Source organism: Dendropsophus ebraccatus, chromosome 2 (genome assembly GCF_027789765.1).
Source record: "Dendropsophus ebraccatus isolate aDenEbr1 chromosome 2, aDenEbr1.pat, whole genome shotgun sequence".
In the NCBI taxonomy this organism is placed as follows: domain Eukaryota; kingdom Metazoa; phylum Chordata; class Amphibia; order Anura; family Hylidae; genus Dendropsophus; species Dendropsophus ebraccatus.
Window position 1 is genome coordinate 219,791,795 of NC_091455.1, and position 22,267 is coordinate 219,814,061.

The following is a 22,267-nucleotide window of genomic DNA, read 5'->3' on the forward strand; positions in this document are numbered from 1 at the left end:
AATGTTAGGACTATCGTGGGATGTGTGCGCAGATCAGCCAGACAAGGACTCTGAAGCCAGGGGGTGTAGGCTAGAGGGATACTGGTGGAGGACTGTTCTATATGTACCCAGAGTTTCAATGCAGCGTGTCTACACCAGTCCGTTACCCGGGTGAGGACTGATACCATGTAATACGCGCGGATATCTGGAAGAGCTATGCCGCCTCTGTCTTTTTTACGACACAGCAGGGCACGTTTAACTCGTGCAGGTTTAGCGCCCCATATGAATCTAATCTGGGTGGAAGTCACAACTTTGAGAATCGATTTCGGGACATGTAACGCCAGGCACTGAAAGGCATATAGTAGCTTTGGTAATAGGTTTAATTTAAAAATGGCACACCTCCCAAACCATGTGAACAGACCCTTGCTCCAATTAGCGTAGCAAGACTGGAAGTGTAGCAAGGAGGGAAGTTAGCAGAGAAAATATCCCTCGGCTCAACCATTAGATATATCCCTAAATATTTGAGCACCTTGGTAGCCCAAAGGAACCTGAAGGAAGATCGAAGTGATAAAAACGTCTTAGTAGGCAATGAAATGTTAAACGCCTCAGACTTTGTAAAATTAATTTTTAAGTTAGAGGGTGAGGCGAAGAGTTCCAATTCTCTCATAAGAACTGGACAGCGTGACCAAAGGTGTGGTGATGAAGAACAGCAAGTCATCCGCATACGCGGCAATTTTATGGACGGTATTCCCCACTCGCAATCCTCCAATCTCCGCAGTCTCCTGCACTATCCTCAAGAAGGGCTCCAGAGTCAAAACAAAGATGAGGGGAGAAAGGGGGCATCCTTGTCGCGTAACATTGTGAATGAAGAAACTGAGGGATTGGAGGGATTGGAGTAAAGGGCCAATATCCAAGCCAGGAAATTCGGACCCTAACCCTAATAAATACAGGGGATGTCCTGCTGAGACTTTGAACACACGTATTAGTCCTTATGGCTGACTGGAAACAGGTTAGGGGGCTGAGGATGGAGTCTGACAGGATTACTGAGGTGACGTAAGGAGGTTAGATGTGACTGGCAATGCCAGACTACCAACTGTCACTGAGGAGACCGCACAGCCCCTATGGGTAAAAGGTGGGCGGAGCTAGCTTGGGGAGGAGCACTGATCAAGCTCAACACTTGTCTCATTAGAGATTAATACATAACAACATATTGAATAAATATATAACAGAAAACACTATCTCCATAAGAGAGTTAGGAAAAAGCAGCAAATACATAGGTCCCAATACAGACTGTCTAAGGTTGCCAATAGCAACAATACATCTCCAGACGCCTGACAATAAATACCTTTCTGGGCCATTACATGCTCCCCCTCTAAGAATGAGCTGTCCTCGGCGACCTTTGGCAGGCGGAGGGTTACTTTAATAATAAACCACATGTTTATGCATATATGACAAAAAAAAGGAATAATAACAACATTTAAATATAGAACCGGTTAGATTGCCACTAAGGTAGAGTCTCTGTACTGCAACGTATCCATTGTCCATGTAAGGCAAAAGCATATATGAAGTATGGTCCAAGTCCAAACATTGCAAAACACACCACACTAACTAACTAACTAGCTAAGCTATATATACTGTATGTATGAGAGAATATACAACATTTACTATAAGCATTTTAATCCCGATAGCGGGCAGGTAATGCTCCTTTGTTGGAACGCTCAGAACGCCTCAGCACTTGGATATCTTCTTCTTCTTCCGGAGCTTGGTGATGAGACGCTGGCTCTGGCATAGGAGATGAAGTAGGAGTTAAAGCAGGAACTGAGACTGGTGCTGGTATATGTAGTGGGGATGATACTGGCATAGGTACCCACTGGTAGCATCCAGGCATTAGGAAGGACGAGTTCCTGATAGCTTCTTCTACAGAAGGTCGACTTGGAGTAGTAGACACAGGAACAGGAGTAAAGACTGGAGCAGGTGGAGTTGAAGGAGGGGCTAGAAGTAGAAGATCCACCTTGGTACAAGGTTTCATACAATTCCTGTGGACGGTTTGTGGGGCCATTCCAGGTTTCTGGACCTCATAAACATCTGATTCTGGATATTGAACAGCAGTTAAAGCATAGCTCCCAACTGTCCCTGATTCCGCGGGACAGTCCCGTTTTCGGGGTGCTGTCCCGCGGTCAGGGCCGGTTTTAGACTAAATGTGGCCCTGGGCAAAGTTGAAGGTGGGGCCCCAAATGCTGAAATATTGTAGCAGCAATTTAAGGTTCCCATACACTTTTTGGTGGTACCTGCTGCTCGTGGTGGGTTCGGCCATCAGTGTAAGGTGAATGGGGCTCTTTGTACAGTCCTCTGACATGATATCAGTGGACATATGGGGTTGGGCTTGATGGAAAATCAACATCCAACCTCTTTGTTCTCAGAGAGACAAGCCGTCATCAGATCTGTCTGGCTATGGCTTACCCCTCCTATAGAGAACACAGAAACGCTCAGCTGTGCCGAACATTCCTGTGTATGGGGAGGATGGGGCCAGATGAGATTTTATATATATATCATTAGTGATGTGTGTGCAGCCCTTGCTGTATATAGTGAACAATGAAGATATATACTACCTGACCACATTCCCTGGTGTCCTCAGGCCTTGTCTGTGCGATCCCCCAGTCCCAGCTCTCACTTCTGGTCCTCTCTCTGTAGTGATCGGCCATTCAGCCAATCACTGGCCGTAACAAACAGACAAGGCCTGAGGACACCGGGGAACGTGATCAGGTAAGTAACAGCTTTATTATGTTATACGCACAATCAGACAATGATTTTTACACTTGCCAAAAGACAATGATCATTTGATTACTGTTGTCTCTATATACACAGAGCGATATCGGCCAGGTTAGGACAATTTTCGCGTGTATTATGGCCCTTAGTAACATTGAGTCAATTCAGAAGGTTACATGCCGGTACTGCCGCTACATGTCAGGACTGCCGCTACATGCCGGGACTGCCGCTACATGCGGGGACTGCCGCTACATGTCAGCACTGCCGCTAGTGGTGTAAACACAAAAACTATCTATATGCATTGTTTTAAAAAATAAAATTAAAAAAAATCACTATATCAGGACCAAATATTACCTCCATACCGTTATTGATGAAAACATACTATGTATAGGCCAATATTACCACCATAAAGTGACTGCCCCATAATGACCCTATATACACTATATACAGACCAATATTACCACCATAAAGTGACCGCCCCATAATGACCCTATATACACTATATACAGACCAATATTACCACCATAAAGTGACCGCCCCATAATGACACTATATACACTATATACAGACCAATATTACCACCATAAAGTGACCGCCCCATAATGACCCTATATACACTATATACAGACCAATATTACCACCATAAAGTGACCGCCCCATAATGACACTATATACACGCCAATATTAGCACCACACCATGACCGCCACATAATGATTCTATATACAGACCAATATTACTACTATAGACTGACCATCACATAATGACTCTGTATACACTATATACAGACCAATATTACCGCCATAGAGTGACCACCACATAATGACTCTATATACACTATATACAGACCAATATTACTGCCATAGATTGACCACCACATAATGACTCTATATACACTATATACAGACTAATATTACCGCCATAGACTGACCACCGCTTAATAACTCTATATACAGACCAATATTACTGCCATAGAGTGACCACTGCATAATGATCCTATAAACAGACTAATATTACTGTCATAGAGTGACCACTGCATAATGACTCTATATACACACTATATACAGACCAATATTACCGCTATAGACTGACCGCCACATAATGACTCTATATACAGACCAGCACACACCATGACCACCACATAATGACTCCATATATACACCATATACAGACCAATATTACCACCATAGTGTGATCACCACATAATGACTCTATATACACACTATATACAGACCAATATCATGTGGTGGTCACTGTATGGCGGTAATATTGGTCTGTATATAGTGTGTATATAGAGTCATTATGCGGTGGTCACTGTATGGCGGTAATATTGGTCTGTATATAGTGTATATAAAGAGTCATTATGTGGCGGTCACTCTATGGCGGAAATAACTCTATATACGCTATATACAGACCAATTTTACCACCATAGACTGACCACTGCATAATGACACTATATACACTATATACAGACCAATATTACCGCCATAGACTGACCACTGCATAATGACTCTATATACACTATATACAGACCAATATTACCGCCATAGAGTGACCACCACATAATGACTCTATATACACTATATACAGACCAATATTACTGCCATAGAGTGACCACCGCATAATGACTCTATATACACTATATACGGACCAATATTACCGCCATAGACTGACCACTGCATAATGACTCTATATACACTATATACGGACCAATATTACCACCATACAGTGACCGCCACCTTGTTTTTTTCTCAATAAAATACACCGTGTTGCCTTAGTGACATCATCATACACTATACATAGGAGCTGCAGCCAATCAGCGGCCTCAGTGGTCACCAGAGAATGGCTGCAGCTCCTATATACAGTCTATTCACCTCAACACTTGGAGTCAGCAGTGCTTATACACACACACTAATATATATATATATATATATACATACACACACATACACTCTAACACATCCATAAAAACACATTATACAAATCCAACCCATCCAGCCCACACACTACACACATGACATGTAACACACACTACAGTCATCCATTATACACCTACATTCATACACACACTACATGGACAGTATACTTACCCCCTCTAACAGCATGCTGGGTGTAGTTGTCCTTGTCCATGGCAGCAGCAGCAGGAGGTTCTGCTCCTCACCCCGCAGCCCTCTCCTCCATCGTCCCGACAGCTCCACACCAGGAAGAGAGAGGAAATCACATGGTACAGAAGGGAGGGGGAGGGGGAAGCTACACACTCCGGAGCAGAGCGTCCTGCAGCCTCTGTGTGACCCCTGATAGCAGCCATAAGCTGCAGCCAGAGATCAGTGACAGAGGCTGCAGGACGCTGTCTGTGCGCTCCTGCACCTAACACTCACTGTTACTGGGGCAGGGGGCCCCTGGGGGATGGGGGCCCTGGGAAACTGCCCTCTTTGCCCCCCCTAACGCCGGCCCTGCCCGCGGTCCCGGAACGGCACCCAGTGGCCCGACCAGAAAAACTACAAACTAGTAACTCACCTGTCCGCCGGTCCCAGCAGCTCCTCTCCTGTCAGAGCGCGCTCCTGTCATCCTTCGGCACAGGCAGTAGGGTACAGAGTCACTGACTGTGCCAGAAGTGTCCTGCAGCCTCTGTCATGAATGGACTGCAGGACACTTCCGGCACAGTCAGCGTCTCTGTCTCCCGCTGCCTGTGCCGAAGGTTGACAGGAGCGCGTGCTCTGCCGGGAGAGGAGCTGCTGGGACTGCCGGACAGGTGAGTTACTGCGTTGTTGTTTTTCTGGTCGTGCCACACTATATGGGCACTATTGGCTACTATGTGGGGCATATATGGGGGGATTGGCTACTATGTGGGGCATATATGGGGGATTGGCTACTATGTGGGGCACTATATGGGGGGATTGGATACTATGTGGGGCACTATATGGGGGCATTGGCTACTATGTGGGGCACTATATGGGGGGATTGGATACTATGTGGGGCACTATATGGGGGGATTGGATACTATGTGGGGCACTATGTGGGGGGATTGGATACTATGTGGGGCACTATATGGGGGGATTGGGTACTATGTGGGGTACTATGTGGGGGGATTGGATACTATGTGGGCACTATATGGGGGCATTGGGTAGTATGTGGGGGACTATATGGGGGCATTGGCTACTATGTGGAGCACTATATGGGGGCATTGGCTACTATGTGGGCACTATGTGTGTGCATTGGCTACTATGTGGGGCACTATATGGGGGCATCGGCTACTATGTGGGCACTAGATGGGGGCATTGGATACTATGTGGGGCACTATATGGGGGCATCGGCTACTATGTGGGGCACTATATGGGGGCATTGAATACTATGTGGGGTACTATATGGGGGTATTGGATACTGTGTGGGGCACTATATGGGGGTATTGGATACTATGTGGGGCACTATATGGGGCATTGGCTACTATGTGGGGCACTATATGGGGCATTGGATACTATGTGGGGCACTATATGGGGGATTGGATACTATGTGTGGCACTATATGGGGGATTGGATACTATGTGGGGCACTATATGGGGGATTGGCTACTATGTGGGGCACAGTATATGTAGGGATTGGATACTATGTGTGGCACTATATGGGGGCATTGAATACTATGTGGGGTACTATATGAGGGTATTGGATACTGTGTGGGGCACTATATGGGGGATTGGATACTATGTGTGGCACTATATGGGGGATTGGATACTATGTGTGGCACTATATGGGGGGATTGGATACTATGTGGGGCACAGTATATGGAGGGATTGGATACTATGTGTGGCACTATCTGGGGGGATTGGATACTATGTGGGGCACAGTATATGGAGGGATTGGATATTATGTGGGGCACTATAATGGGTGATTGGATACTATATGGGGCACTTTTGGGGGGATTGGATACTGTATAGGGCACTATAATTGGGATTGGATACTATATGGGGTACTACACAGTCAGCAGCACGTGGTGACTGTAGGGGAGTGGCTATGGAGGGTTGCTATGGGGGCGTGGCTATGGAGGGTTGCTATGGGTGCGTGGCTATGGAGGCCCGATATAGGGGCGTGGCTATGGGAACCGCGGCGCACATGTCCCTCTTTGCTCTTTGCAAAAGTTGGGAGGTATGGTTATAGTGTATGGCTCTTGCTCCCACAATACATCAAGTTTATCTGAATGATGGTGCTTTTTCAGCCAAACTTTAGTTCCGACTTCCAGTGGCGTGGCATTAGCACGTTGATTGTAGTGAAGTTCTTGCCTCTGATGTGCTTCACCCATCAACAATTTCTTTTGCTTCTTGGATGCGTCTTTGGTGCTCAGTTATCCAGTCAGCATTAGGCAATGGATTAATGGAGTCAGGGACTTGAATTCCAAGAGCTCTATCTTGGGGCAGTTGTCCTTGTCGGCCAAACATGAGATAATAGGGTGAGTAACCTGTAGAACAGTGCGTAGTATTATTATAAATCTCTACTAATTCATCCAAGAGTTGTGGCCACTCTGCTTTCTTGGAAACTGAGGCAGTATGCAACATGTTTATGAAGACTTGGTTAATCTTCTCGCATAAGCCATTACCTTGCGGGTGGTACGCAGTTTCTTGCATTCGTGAAAGTTGCAAAGCTTTTGAAATAGTTGGGACTCGAAAGCAGGTCCTTGGTCAGACAACACTGCCTCTGGACAACCATAAAGCATGACATATTCTCGGTAGAAAGTGATGGCGGTGGTTTTGGCTGTTAAATCCTTCACTGGTATCACAACAACCCATTTTGAATAATGATCCACCATTGTCAATGCATAGGTGTACCCGGATCGGGTAGGAGACAACTTTACATGGTCAAGGGCAATCAAATCATTTGTTCTATGAGAGGTGATAGGATGTAGAGGGGCTCAGGCTTCTTTCTTGCCAGCCTTAGACAAATTACATGCTGGACACTCAGCACACCAATTCTCTATATCCAAATGCATTCCTATCCAGTAATACCTCTGTCTGATAGTGGCCTCTGTTTTGTGGACCCCGAAATGGGCAGACTGGTCATGATAGGCGTCTAAGACAATTTTGGCACCCCGCCTGGGGATTAGAATCTGATGGAGTCTTTCTCCTGGGACAGGATCAAGGGTATTCCTGAGGATTAATCCTTTGTAAATGAACAGTCTCTTTCTCTGTCTCCATAGGCGTCTCAACTCAATATCAGGGTATTGCTTTCTCAGCCGTATAGAAATTCTTCCTGCTGTCAGATAATCAAACATTTCTCCCAAGACACGAGATTCACTTTGAATAGTTTTCCACCTGGAAGACTCTTGCAAGGGATCTGACGTTTGCTTGGAAGTTTCATCAGTCTGAGTAGCAGCAACAGCGCACTGCGTGGCGAACTTCTGGTAGAATGGTGGCATTTCAACATCTTCCCATTCATCCTCTTCTGGAGGTTCTTCACCTGTGGGCAGACGGGATAAGATATCAGCATTAATGTTGGTCTTCCCACTTCGGTACTTTACGTCAAAGTTGAAGTTTGCTAGTCTTAAGGCCCAACATTGCTCAAGTGCACCTAGCCGTGCGGAATTGAGATGGTCTAGTGGATTATTATCCGTGTACACTGTAAAGGGAGTTGCTGCAAGATAGTCCTTGAATTTCTCTGTAACAGCCCATACTAAAGCCAAAAGCTCCAGCTTGAATGCACTATAGTTGGTATCATTCTTCTCAGCTCCTCACAAGCTTCGGCTAGCGTATGCAATGACCCATTCACGGTTATCTTGTACCTGTGACAGAACAGCTCCTAGGCCTTGGAAACTGGCGTCTGTATACAGACGGAATGGATGATTGTAATCTGGATAGGCCAGAATTGGAGGTGACGTCAATAGGGTCTTCAGAGTTTGGAAGGCATCTTCCTGGCGATCGGACCATCTGATAGGAAGCTTTCTATTATAACTCTCTTTTGGACAACCACGCAAGAGTTCTGTAAGCGGCTCAGCTTCTTGTGCGAAAGGTGGGATAAAGCGGCGGTAATAGCCGGCAAAACCCAGGAAGCTTCGGATCTCTTTCACTGTTCTGGGAGTTTCCCAATACTTAACAGCAGAGATTTTTTTTGGATCTGGCTGTATCCCAGCAGCACTAACAACGTGGCCTAGGTAGTTAACCTGTGGGTTAAGCAAATGGCATTGGGGGGTCTTATCTTCAAACCATGCTCGCTGAGTGCTTGGAATAAATTAGCCAAGTGATGGAGAGTACACAATTACAAAGTACAAGAGTACACAATTACATCATCTAAGTATAAGAGAACACTTTGAAAGTTCACATGAACCAAGCATCTCTGTATCAGTCGTTGAAATGTGGCAGGAGCATTACATAATCCAAATGGCATACTGGTGAACTCATATAAGCCCATGGGAGTGGTGAATGCTGTTTTTTCTTGATCCTCTGGAGCCATGGGGACTTGCCAATAACCACTAGTGAGGTCAAGTGTAGAGAAATAGGCAGCAGAGCCAAGTGCAGCAATGGACTCCTCTATGCGTGGGAGAGGATACGCATCTTTATGAGTGATGTTATTTAATTTGCAGTAGTCTACACAGAAGCGAATATTGCCATCTTTCTTGTTTACCAGAATGATAGGTGCGGCCCAAGGACTCTGACTCTCTTGAATTACACGGGTGTCTTTCATCTCCTGGATTAACTTCTTCACCTGTTGGTAGTTGACAGGAGGGATTGGACGATGCTTTTCTTTGATGGGAGGATGGTCACCAGTATTGATGTGGTGTTGGATTAAACTGGTCTTGCCGAATTTCAGGGAATGTTTACTGAAAGCCTGAGACACCGTTGACATGCTCAAGGGGAGTATTAGCGTCTCCGATGTTAAGTTCATCCCACCAGAGGGTAGTAGACTGGTTAGGACCTTTAGAGGTAGCTTTGATCGATTTCTGGTAGGCAAGGGTTTCTTCGTCCAGAATGTCTTCAGGATCCAGCTGGTATAACTGAGCGACTGTAATGAACTTTGGGAGTTCAGCAGTGGATTCACTGAGATTAACTAACCGTACAGGAATTTGTCCATTGGAGACTGTAACAATGCTTCTTGCAGCTTTTACAAGGGGATGGCCATTAACTTGGAAAGAGTCAATCAAAGCTTCGTAGTCAGCATTGTCAATTCCAGATCGAACTCTGCACCAGACCAAAGTCTCACTGTTGGCAGCCACAATGATGGGACGGATATCTTTAGTGCGAACTCGGCAAATTACTCCTCTGTGGTTGGCAAACTTCTGCTGGCCGGTGAGCGCTTTTATGATTTTTTGAACTGCTTGCCTGTAAGGGGAAGAAATAGACAGCAAAGAGGCATGCAAAGCATTCAATAACTCAGAAAACACATGGCGTATTACGTGCATGCCTAACACTATGGCTGTACTAACTCCCTCAGATTTAGTCACTATAACACCTTGGCGTGGCATTTTACGATCACCAATTTGCAGAGTAGGATCCCAGTAGCCTAACTGAGGAATGGGCTGACCATTACTAGCAATTAACTGAACTTTAGCCTTGTCAGTCGATCTCAATACACGGGGGTCCCAATGTTTCTCAAAAGTCTGTCTGGAAATGGTGGTGACTTAGGATCCAGTGTTAACAAGAGCTTCAAGGGGAACACCATCAATCCATATAGTTACTTGCGGGCATTTAGATAGAAACCTCGAAAACCACTGCGATTGTCCCTCTGGGCCTTTTGCATTACCTCCCGAGGGGCGGCCCTTGAGCTCAGGGGTATCCCATTTAACTGATAACACTGACTTGAAGTGTCCATACCGGTGACAATAAATACAGTAGGCACGTTCACGCTCTTGAAACCTTGTTGGTGGGGGTCTATCTGTGTTGAAACGATTAGGATGAGGCTCTGGAGACAATGGCCTACTAGCAGAAGACTCATGGGATGAGGAGGAATTGCTCTTTAACTCTTTTAAAGCTTGACATAAAGAGTCCACCACTTGTGCAAGTGTATCCTGGGTAACAGTGGTGCTGGATGCTTGTGCAGCTTGGGTGGCTTGCATAGGTGGCACAGAAGGTGGTAACGATGTAACAGAAATTTCACCAGCCATGTCTTTGGAATAAGTAGTAGAAGTATAAGTGGTGCATGGTGAATCAGTTCCTATAACACGTAGTGCCAGAGCCTTAGAATCAAGGAATGTCATATTGGGGTTTTGTGCTGTTAGCATGCGTAACTGACTATATTATTCTAGAGTCCACGCCTTCTATGAATCTGTCTGTGATGATACTTTCAGCAGCAGAGGGGTCTAGGTGGTCAACTTGGCTTAGTGCTCTGTATGCAGACTGTAATGCGAGTGCATAATCTCGGAGGGTCTCACCTGGTTTCTGACGTCTGTCATTAAATTTTTACCGCACCTCTGTAGGTGATTGGACCTCAAGCTCCTTACGTAGACGGTTGAGAATCTGCTGAACACTGGATATTTCAGTGGCGCACCAGGAACGCACTTCTTCAGCAGCTGGACCTTCAAGCTGGCCTAGAAGCAATTGTACCTGCTGAGTAGGTGAGACAAGTTCAAGGGTACGAAGTATTTTCTCCCTAAAGCTAGCAAAGGTGTGAGGCTCTCCCCTATAGTTGGGAAGACTGGAGGTTCCTATGAAGAATGGTAGACCAGTAGCAGCAACTGGAGCAGGAACAACATTGGCGGCAGCGGCCTGGGATGCAGGAACACTGTTAGATGATGAGGCAGGACTGCTGGAGACAGCTTGATCAATAGCTTGAGGATCAGACATATTTGCAGCAATTGGTACACTGCCCCTTTAAAAAAAAATTGTCTGCCTGTCTCTTTAAGAAATTCAAAAATTATGCAGCAGAACAGTCTCTTGAAAATCCTCCCCCTCTTTATCTTGAGTAACACAGTAGAAATGAAAATGGTACTGATGAGACTGGTGATATAGATTGCAGGCAGCAGGTTCAGGCTGGAGTGATGTAGCAGCGGTGGATGACAGATACAGGCTGATTGGCGGAGAATGAAGGTACAAGGAGCGAGGAGCGGAGCAGCTGTGACAACGCTGAGGTCGTTATGGTAACGCTGGGCAGCGATGTATGGCAGCTATCTCTTTCTGTAGTTGGGTGCAGCAGAGAAATCCTTCCTCGCAGCAGCGGTGCTGGATGTTCCAATAGCTGTGAGACAGTTACCAAACAGAAGACACTGTAGGTGGGCGGGGCTTGAGCTCCTGGTGCGCACGGGCAAAGCTACAGTTAACAGTTAAATTAACCTCTTGTTGGCTGCTCCAGCAGCAGAAACACAGAGAAAATGGCGCCCAAAATGTAAAAACACAGGCAGTCACAGCAGAGTCCCTTTGGTGTTGTGCTGTGTGATATGCTGAGGGTATTGTATTGCTGGGTGGTGTAGTGCAACCTTAGGGCTCAACTTCTGAAACCTTCCTGTCACAGTGGGGTCCGAGGGTGCTGGGGCCCTTGTCTTCTTCAGCATACACACAGGGACATATAATTTTTAATAAAAGTCTTCACACAATAGCGGTGAAAGTATATTAAGACTTTACTTGAAGGATAATTATATACAATCCAATACAGGGGCATCTGATGACGGTAAACTGTTGTCTTGATCAGAGTCCTTCGCTTCAGGGGGAGGGTTACCGTGGTTACTATAGCTTAGACTTGATGTATAAATAGGGTTTCAAAGAGACAGACCTGTTCCAGGGACTTTGCGGTTTTCCAGCCTTTATACGTGTGAATAGGTACTTGAAGTTACTGAAGAGACTTGACGCTGTCCACGCTCACTATCATGTAGGAGGAAGACGCATGGACACACTGACCTGGAAGCCAGGAAGATATGGACGGTGAATGGGAGACCCTCTATCACTTCACCAATCCGAAAGCAGGCACTAATAAATACAGAGGACGTCCTGCTGAGACTTAGGAGAAACATATTAGTCCTTATGGCTGACTGGAAACAGGTTAGGGGGCTGAGGATGGAGTCTGACAGGATTAATGAGGTGATGGAGGGAGGTTAGATGTGACTGGCAATACCAGACTACCAACTGTCACTGACAAGACCGCACAGCCCTCTGGGTAGAAGGTGGGCGGAGCTAGCTTTCCCCTGGCCAATCACTAGAGTGTGATAGGTTGCAGGGGAGGAGCACTGATCAAGCTCAACACTTGTCTCATTAGAGATTAATACATAACAACATATTGAATAAATATATGACAGAAAACACTATCTCCATAAGAGAGTTAGGAAAAAGCAGCAAATACATAGGTCCCAATACAGACTGTCTAAGGTTGCCAATAGCAACAATACATCTCCAGACGCCTGACAATAAATACCTTTCTGGGCCATTACATATCCGAGAGAGGCTCTTCCAAAGAGGTGAGGTCCTTCGCAGAGAGGCGCGGGAGGCCAGATCGGGCTAAGTATTCCCTGATGCAGGACTGAAAGGAGTGACTTAGTGAGAGAGGATTCGACTGGTCTGTAGAATATAAAGCGAAGTAGAAGTCGCAGAGTGCCAGCCGGTAGGTTCTCCTGTTTCCCTGACTCTCCCTGACTAACAATCTGAGGGACATATGCCTGTGTACGTTGGGCTCGTAACGAGAAGTTTATAGTTTTAAGTATTAGGGGTTTCTTCTTGATCTGTGTTCATACACGAGTCACTCTGTGCAGAACTCTGCCGGTATATATTGTAGTGTGTTTAGAAGAAGACCATCTTTTGCCAGAAGGGGCAAGGTCCCAAGACAGTCCTCTAACCTACTCTACTGAAGCTACACTTCTCTATCTACCCTACCCAAGCTAATCCTTCTGTGTTGTCCATCAGGAGAAAGGAAAGTATTCTTTATGGTTATCTTTTGCACACTGTTCACCTTCAAAAGTACTAAGTTGTATTGCACTGAAGATTCCTTAAGTAAACGTTATTCTGGTTAATTGCCAGACTCAATGCTCATCCTTTTCCGCCACACCTGCACCCACACACCCATTGCTGCCTTTTACAAAGCCTAGGGCTAGTATAGCTAGGAGTGGGCATCACCACCCTGACCACTGTGACAAGTGCCTAGTCGGTGCCACCACACCTAGCCAACTGCTGACAACACCTATCAATCCTGGATTTGTGTGGAGTCACAAACAGGATTTAGAAGTCTTGTTTGCTACTGTGAAACCCCTCAAAAGTGCATCTACAACTGTCTGTAATACATTTCACTGATTGTGGAATTTTTGTCCAAGTGTGTTGTGGAAGTGAAAAATGCAAGTGATCTGTTTATACTGTGCAGTACTCAGATTCAGTACCGCAGAGCTGTCTGCACAGATGGTCTGATTTAGAATAATTATCACCCCACACCAGAGTTTGGAGGAGTGACGTTATTGCTTGGAACTGTGCATTGCTCATCACTGTGTGGATTACAAATTTGTGCCCCGCTGGGGAGTTGCGCATCTGCTGCTGGCCAAAGGCTCCTCTCTTCTCCTGTCTCTCCTCCTCCTTCTGCAGTGTTCGCCACCCCTGCAAAAGGATCTCTCCGGCCCTCTAGTACCATGTCTGCAGCGGATGCTGACAGTGACATGATCATTAAGGTGCAATCTCAGGTCACCTTTAGCCTGGTGGTGACCACTCCAGCACCTGCTCCAGTGGCCACGACTACAAGAGCTACCACTGCCACATGTATGTTGTGTAGGAGGAATGGTCCCAAAAGATGAAGAGCAAGCCTACTACCAAATGGCAGCTAACAACGCTGTAAGCAGGCTGCCCCCAAAACAGTGTTGCTGCAAAGACACAGACTCACTTCTGAAGTGACTAAGCCCCGTTAGCCATGCTGTTGCAAGTTTCCTATTCCTGTGTGCTGCGTCCCCAGTTCCATCCCCACAACAGTTTAAGTCCCCTATATCCAGCTTTACTGTAAACTTTTCCCCTTCTTTTCTCTCTTTCTTGCCAGGAAGGATTCATCTTGATCTACCTCTTGTGTAGTATATAAACTGACGCATCATAGCATCAATGGATGTATATGGACTGATGCCTCCAAATCCAATTGTTCCAGTTTACAAAGTTGTTGCATAGCCTTTTGCTTGTTGAAGACGTTCCTATGTATTTTATATAATGTACATATTTTTAAAAGTTATTTTTTATTATTATTATTATTATTATTATTATTGTTGTTACTGTGCCATATGAAAGTAATAGTTGCTGTGCCTAATTTTCCTTTTCTACTTTTTCCAGGTGTTACACCATGATTGGCTTTTTTTGGTGGGGTAGTATGTAGTGTCCTAGTACAGGTGTGCTAACAAGCTTCTTTTCCACCTGTCAAAAGGTAACTCTGTCAGGTGTCACACTCTGGGATTGGTGTTGTTTACACTATCACCACTTTGTGTCTCACTCTCCCCTATATTAACTGCACAGCTGAAGTTATAAAGGGTTAACTGTGTCTATTGTACTGTTATGTGTTTATCAATCAATAGCTTGCGTTCCTCACACCTTCACACCTATCACCTTCAATTATCACTCATTCTTTCTAGCACTTTCCTCAACAAAAGGAGGGACACCCCGGACACCCCTATTTAGGATAGTTAGTTCCTGGTTGGAGGGCTTCTGGTCAGATTGTTGCAGTTCGGAGAAACAGAAGTTGTTTGCTGGAGTTTGTGAGAAACAAATATGCAGTGCTAAACCCAAAAGTGGGGCAACTGTCACCTGGGATAAACCTTGCCTATGCTTGGGATAACCAACTCAGATCTAGACAGGACTATCCAGAAACAGAAACTGGTCTGCAGTGAAGCAAAGAGCTTAAGCTGAAGTACTCCATTGAAACCTGCTCAGCCTAATTGGGAAACCTTGAGGGGTTAGTTATACCCAGTCGTTCAAACCTGGGACTCGTACACTGGGCTCTTCTGGTAAAAGACGTCTCATTCTTCTTTCTCAGTTTTGAGTCTGTGTACGAGCTTCTTCTTCTTCTTCTTAAGCACCCAATCTAATCATTCTGTGTTGTCCATCAGAAGAAAGGACAGTATTCTTTGTGATTATCTTTTGTATACTGTTTCCCTACAAAAGTACTAAGTTGTATTGCACATAGGGCTGGTTTATAATGTTACTTCTAGGCGGTAATCCTAGTCTTAGATGTTTTCCCAGCAGTGAGAAGGTTGGATTTATCCAGATCTCAGAACATATGGGAAGCAAACACTTTTAGGCTGATGTGGGTGATGGTTTCAGGATAATAAAACACCCAATCCCTCATCATCCATTATTTTAGTAGCATTGTTCCAAAATGAAAGAAACATTGCAGGAGCCTCATAAACTGTTACAGATAATGATGGATAATCCACACTTTAATCTTAGTTAAAAGCAGCAAGAGACACGGCCATGGGAAGAGCAATAACTCCAAGAGACAAGGCTGCGTCCACAGCAACAATTACCTAAAGCAGAAGCTGAATGTCCCATCAGGAAAAGGAGGAACAAGATGGTGGAGGCACACCTGCACCCCACCCGTCACCCCACCCTGTCCGCTTATAAACCAGACACCTTCCCTGATGCTCGGTGACACCGGGAGACTGAGAACAAAAATCCTGGAGGGCTCAGCTGCTTTCTACTCTGAGAGTTGAGAGGGTTCCAGGTCTATCTATCTATGGTAAGCCATGAAACCCCGTCTATTTACTTATCTTTTTTTAATAATCACAACACTGTTTAAACAATGCATTTTAATTTATATACTCACATTGTGGGGGAAAAAGTTTTTTCTCCTCTTTAATCCATAGATATGATTTGATCAGTTTGTGCACTATCTATACTTGTATAGTGCTTTGTATTGTTTCACATGTGACTTTTATTACCTTGACCAGAGTGTAATGTATATACGGAGGGCGAGTCTAACATAAAGCCTCACACTAGATTTGTATTAGAATTGTAAAGTGCTGTGGAATCTGTTGGCGCAATATAAATAAAAATTATTATTATTATTATTTACTAAGAGCTGCATGCCTCTAAATCCAGGGAATCTGAAGCTGCCCTGAGCTGGTGTCGATTTTTGCCATGATTTATGCCGGCCTTGTCTGCCCATCAGGCAAACAGGTCATTCATCATTTCAACTCCCTCCTGGAGTCCTTTTTAAAGGGGTTATCCAGTTCTACAAAACATGGCCACTTTATTCCAGAAACAACACTACTCTTGTCTCCAGTTCAGGTGAGGTTTGCAATTAAAGTGTACCTGTCTTCCATAGGGCCACGTAAGCATTCAATTTATTGTACATTACAGAGAATGCCTGAAGTGAAAACTGTCTAAGGCTAATTCAATGCACGCATTGTGGCATTACCCTCAGATATAAACCTTCTGGACATCTGTTCTGAGCTACCTCAAATGAGTATGGGAGATACCTCTGAGACCACATAATCTAATTCCCATTAGACCAACAGGACACACAGGGGCCAAAATGCTGCACATAGTTAGTCTGGCTGTGGTATCCCACTAGGTGTGTTACTATTGCATACACCCTTCTCAAAAGTCTGTTCTTTTTGTGGTCTTATTATGGTAAAAGAAGTATTAAGAGTTGACCACTATATGTCGCTGTGTTATATGTTAGTGTGTGGAAGCTGCACAGCTGAAGGATTGCAAAGGGTTATTGTGTTTATGTGTAACAGAATCTGTAGACCACTAGGATTTCTGCTTTGTTCTTTCCTATCACCTCTTCTCTCTGTTCTTCTATTGCACTCTTTTCACCCAATTGCAGTGTACCCTACACGCACTGGCGGAACTACCGCCGTAGCAGCCGTAGCGCCCGCTACGGGGCCCTGGCATCCGGGGGCCCGAGGCCTTGGCCCCCGAAGCTGACCGCCTGCAGCACCCGGTGGCCGAGCGGGCCTCCCGGGTGTTAATTGCTCTAATTGACAGCGCAAGAAGCCATAGGCTTCCCGCCTTGTCAATCACTCTTGTGACAGCAAGCAGCGTTTTGCTTGCGATCACAAGAGTGTCGGCCCCCGCCGGAGGAGCAGCTCCCTGGTCGAGTCCCACGCAGCGCCATCACTGAGTTCAGTGTGCGCCGCCGTGGCTGGGACTTCCGGGTACAGAGAGCGTGTCACTCTCTGTACCGGAAGTCCCAGCCGCCGCCGCGCACACTAAGCTCAGTGATGGCGCTGCGTGGGACTTGACCAGGGAGCTGCTCCTCTGATGGGGAAGAGAGAAGAAGAGACCAGTGGCCGACGGGGGAGCGTGTGGTTTGGTGAGTTCTGTTTTGTTTTTTTCTTTTTATCAGAGGGGAACAGTGGGGGCTATATGGGGGAAGGACAACAACAGTGGGGGCTATATGGGGGAAGGACAACAACAGTGGGGGCTATATGGGGGAAGGACAACAACACTGGGGGCTATATGGGGGAAGGACAACAACAGTGGGGGCTATATGGGGGAGGACAACAACAACAGTGGGGGCTATATGGGGGAGGACAACAACAGTGGGGGCTATATGGGGGAGGACAACAACAGTGGGGGCTATATGGGGGAGGACAACAACAGTGGGGGCTATATGGGGGAAGGACAACAACAGTGGGGGCTATATGGGGGAGGACAACAACAGTGGGGGCTATATGGGGGAAGGACAACAACAGTGGGGGCTATATGGGGGAAGGACAACAACACTGGGGGCTATATGGGGAGGACAACAACACTGGGGGCTATATGGGGAGGACAACAACACTGGGGGCTATATGGGGGAAGGACAACAACAGTGGGGGCTATATGGGGGAGGACAACAACAACAGTGGGGGCTATATGGGGGAGGACAACAACAGTGGGGGCTATATGGGGGAGGACAACAACAGTGGGGGCTATATGGGGGAGGACAACAACAGTGGGGGCTATATGGGGGAGGACAACAACAGTGGGGGCTATATGGGGGAGGACAACAACAGTGGGGGCTATATGGGGGAAGGACAACAACAGTGGGGGCTATATGGGGGAAGGACAACAACAGTGGGGGCTATATGGGGGAAGGACAACAACACTGGGGGCTATATGGGGAGGACAACAACACTGGGGGCTATATGGGGAGGACAACAACACTGGGGGCTATATGGGGGAAGGACAACAATAGTAGGGGCTATATGGGGGAGGACAACAACAGTGGGGGCTATATGGGGGAGGACAACAACAGTGGGGGCTATATGGGGGAGGACAACAACAGTGGGGGCTATATGGGGGAGGACAACAACACTGGGGGCTATATGGGGAGGACAACAACACTTAGGGCTATATGGGGAGGACAACAACACTTAGGGCTATATGGGGGAGGACAACAACAGTGGGGGCTATATGGGGAGGAAAACAACAGTGGGGGCTATATTTGGGAGGAACCACAACATTGGTGGCTATATGGGGGAGGAATCACAACACTGGGGGGCTATATGGGGGAGGAACAACACTGGGGGCTCTATGGGGGAGAAACAACACTGGGGGCTATATGGGGGAGGACAACAACAGTGGGGGCTATATGGGGGAGGACAACAACAACAGTGGGGGCTATATGGGGGAGGACAACAACAGTGGGGGCTATATGGGGGAGGACAACAACAGTGGGGGCTATATGGGGGAAGGACAACAACAGTGGGGGCTATATGGGGGAAGGACAACAACACTGGGGGCTATATGGGGAGGACAACAACACTGGGGGCTATATGGGGAGGACAACAACACTGGGGGCTATATGGGGAGGACAACAACACTGGGGGCTATATGGGGGAAGGACAACAACAGTGGGGGCTATAAGGGGGAGGACAACAACACTGGGGGCTATATGGGGGAGGACAACAACAGTGGGGGCTATATGGGGGAGGACAACAACAGTGGGGGCTATATGGGGGAGGACAACAACACTGGGGGCTATATGGGGGAAGGACAACAACACTGGGGGCTATATGGGGAGGACAACAACACTGGGGGCTATATGGGGAGGACAACAACACTTAGGGCTATATGGGGGAGGACAACAACAGTGGGGGCTATATGGGGGAGGACAACAACACTTAGGGCTATATGGGGGAGGACAACAACAGTGGGGGCTATATGGGGGAGGACAACAACAGTGGGGGCTATATGGGGGAGGAACCACAACATTGGTGGCTATATGGGGGAGGAACCACAACACTGGGGGGCTATATGGGGGAGGAACAACACTGGGGGCTCTATGGGGGAGAAACAACACTGGGGTCTGGGGATGCACAAGACTGGGGGCTGCCTATAGGAGGATGGACAACACTGGGGGATACCTATAGGGGGATGCACACACAGAGGTAGCCATATACTATCAGGCAGGGATAGTGAACCTTGGCTCTCCAGCTTTTGCAAAACTACAGCTTTAGCTTTGACTGTCCACACATGATGGGAGTTGTAGTTTTGCAACAGCTGGAGGGCCAAGGCTCTCTACCCCTGGTATAGGGGATGCACAGAGGGTGTCATCTACTATAAAGGGACACAGAGAGGGAGGCTCCCTACTATAGGAGATGCACAAAAGACCATCTATATGGAGGACTGAACAAGGGACCATCTAAAAGGTGTCTACACAGAGCAGGGCATATTAGGGATATATATATATATATATATATATATATATATACACACATACACTACAAAGAGTCAGGGTTACCCACTAAATGAGGGTGTAAAGGGGCCAGTACAGATGTGCAGTTTGTATAGAGATGAGGATGGTGACAGAGTGTGGAGCCTAATATGTCTGTCTGGCAGATTCTGTGGATTCGTGGCTCGGAGAAGTTCTCATAACGGCCCAGGGCAGATGGAGAAGAAGATGAAAAGGAAGAACTCTGATCAGAGAAGACGTCCCCTGTGAGTCACCTGATGTAACTGCACTGTAATTTGTATGGTGTACAGAGCCTGTGTAGAGCTGGGTGTGTTGATTACGTATTGGTCGGTCAGAGGAGGGGGGGCCCCAATCAAAAGTTTGCTATGGGGCCCAGTCATTTCTAGTTACGCCCCTGCCTACACGCTGTAGAGGAAGTTAGTTCCATGGGTGGGGGAGGAGCAAGAACTTTTCGTATGGGACAGTGTGGAGAAAGGACGCAAGCTAGATCCCTTTCTGTGGGTGGCGGGTACCAAGGGAGAAGAGTCTAGGAACATCCTAGTCCACACTGTGAACCAGTCTAAAAAGTGCAGGGCAATATCCTGATACAAAAGAGGAACTAGCCTGGATAAGACATCCCCGGGAGCTTAGCTTCACCCAGGTAACCACGACTGGGGCTTGTATCACCCTAGGAGGATGAGTCACTCAACACTGTGGGGCAGAAGGTGGTCAGACTAAAGTCTACACACAGGTACAAGTAACTTCTAACTCTAAAGTATTCTCTCAAGTTCTGGCAGAGTACATTGCTACATTGGGTTAGGACTCCCTTGACAAACTCTTCTCCTCTACGCTGCTTTACTCTACTTCCAACTCTTCAAGCACCGCTACAACTAACTCTACTTCTTAAAGCATCTCCTCAGCACAGACAAGTTCAAGCACTAAAGCCTGTATAAAGATTTATCTATTTTCTACAAAAGTGTATTGTACTGCCAAGAGACTGTACAGTACAGCTGTTATATTTTTATATCACTGGGAATCAGTCATCCTTTGCTCCGCACCAGCACCTCTATACGCTAACCACACACCTTGGGTTATTTTTCCCCCTTCTGTGGGTGGCGGTACCGATAGTCCAGGTGGGTCAATTGTCACTCAGGACTACCGTGACAAGAGCCCAAGGGACCCATCACAACCCGGCAGGTCATCGACCATTTGGGGAACACAACAGACTGGCCACACTAAAGCAGGTGCCAACATCACACCTGTGTGCTGGACTAGCACTGGTGTCACTACCATCAACGGCTGAGTAGTACCAACAGTGACAGAGACTCTTACGTAGTATACCACCACACCTCCCTCCTGTAACATATATAAAGGTTTCTATCATGTCCTCCCTTTCCCCTCTTTTCTTCCTCCTGTAACATATATATATATATATATATATATATATATATATGCGATGTCGGCTGATCATTGTAGTCATTTGTCTTTTAACATGTTGAAAGACAAACAACTAATATAGCGGCAATATGCTACCGTCGCTGAAAAGTATCTGCTATCTGCTATGGGCTGCTTGGATGATCTAGCAATCACCTGGGCAGCCCCCCCGCAGCTCCCCGCACCCACCCCCACCCCACCCCCACACACACACACTGTAATTACCCGTTCGCTGGGGGCATGTGTAATAGGGGCCGCAGCAAGCTGGGAGCGAGGAGCAAGTGAGTGCTGACAGTGCTTGTTTGCTCCTCTCAGTCGCCCCCTGTAATAGGGGCTTAAGGGCCCAGGAAAAAGGTGTGAAATGCATTGGTTGTATAATCTATTGCTGCATTACATTCCTTGGCTCTGACCAGACATCTCAGTGTTGGACTTTTTACGCTTCTTATTCCGACCCTTCCTCTCATTTATGTGACTGGAGCCGGGCTAATTACAAGCTATAGTGAAAGCTAGTTATGTAAATGTAGTTAGGGCCACAACTCCTAATGGTCTCTGAAAGACGGACAATATG

At 46.6% G+C, this 22,267-nt stretch overlaps 1 protein-coding gene across 1 annotated transcript in view; it reads left to right on the top strand.

The window, feature by feature from the left end:
* Positions 1 to 1,072: 1,072 nt before the first annotated feature.
* Positions 1,073 to 22,267, top strand: part of LOC138784085 (tyrosinase-like) — a 63,826-nt gene continuing 42,631 nt past the window's right edge. The window contains exons 1-2 of the mRNA XM_069959602.1: positions 1,073 to 1,111; positions 16,047 to 16,335. Coding sequence (XP_069815703.1) covers positions 16,333 to 16,335 — 3 coding nt within the window. The 5' untranslated portion in view covers positions 1,073 to 1,111; positions 16,047 to 16,332. The remainder of the gene's footprint in view (positions 1,112 to 16,046; positions 16,336 to 22,267) is intronic.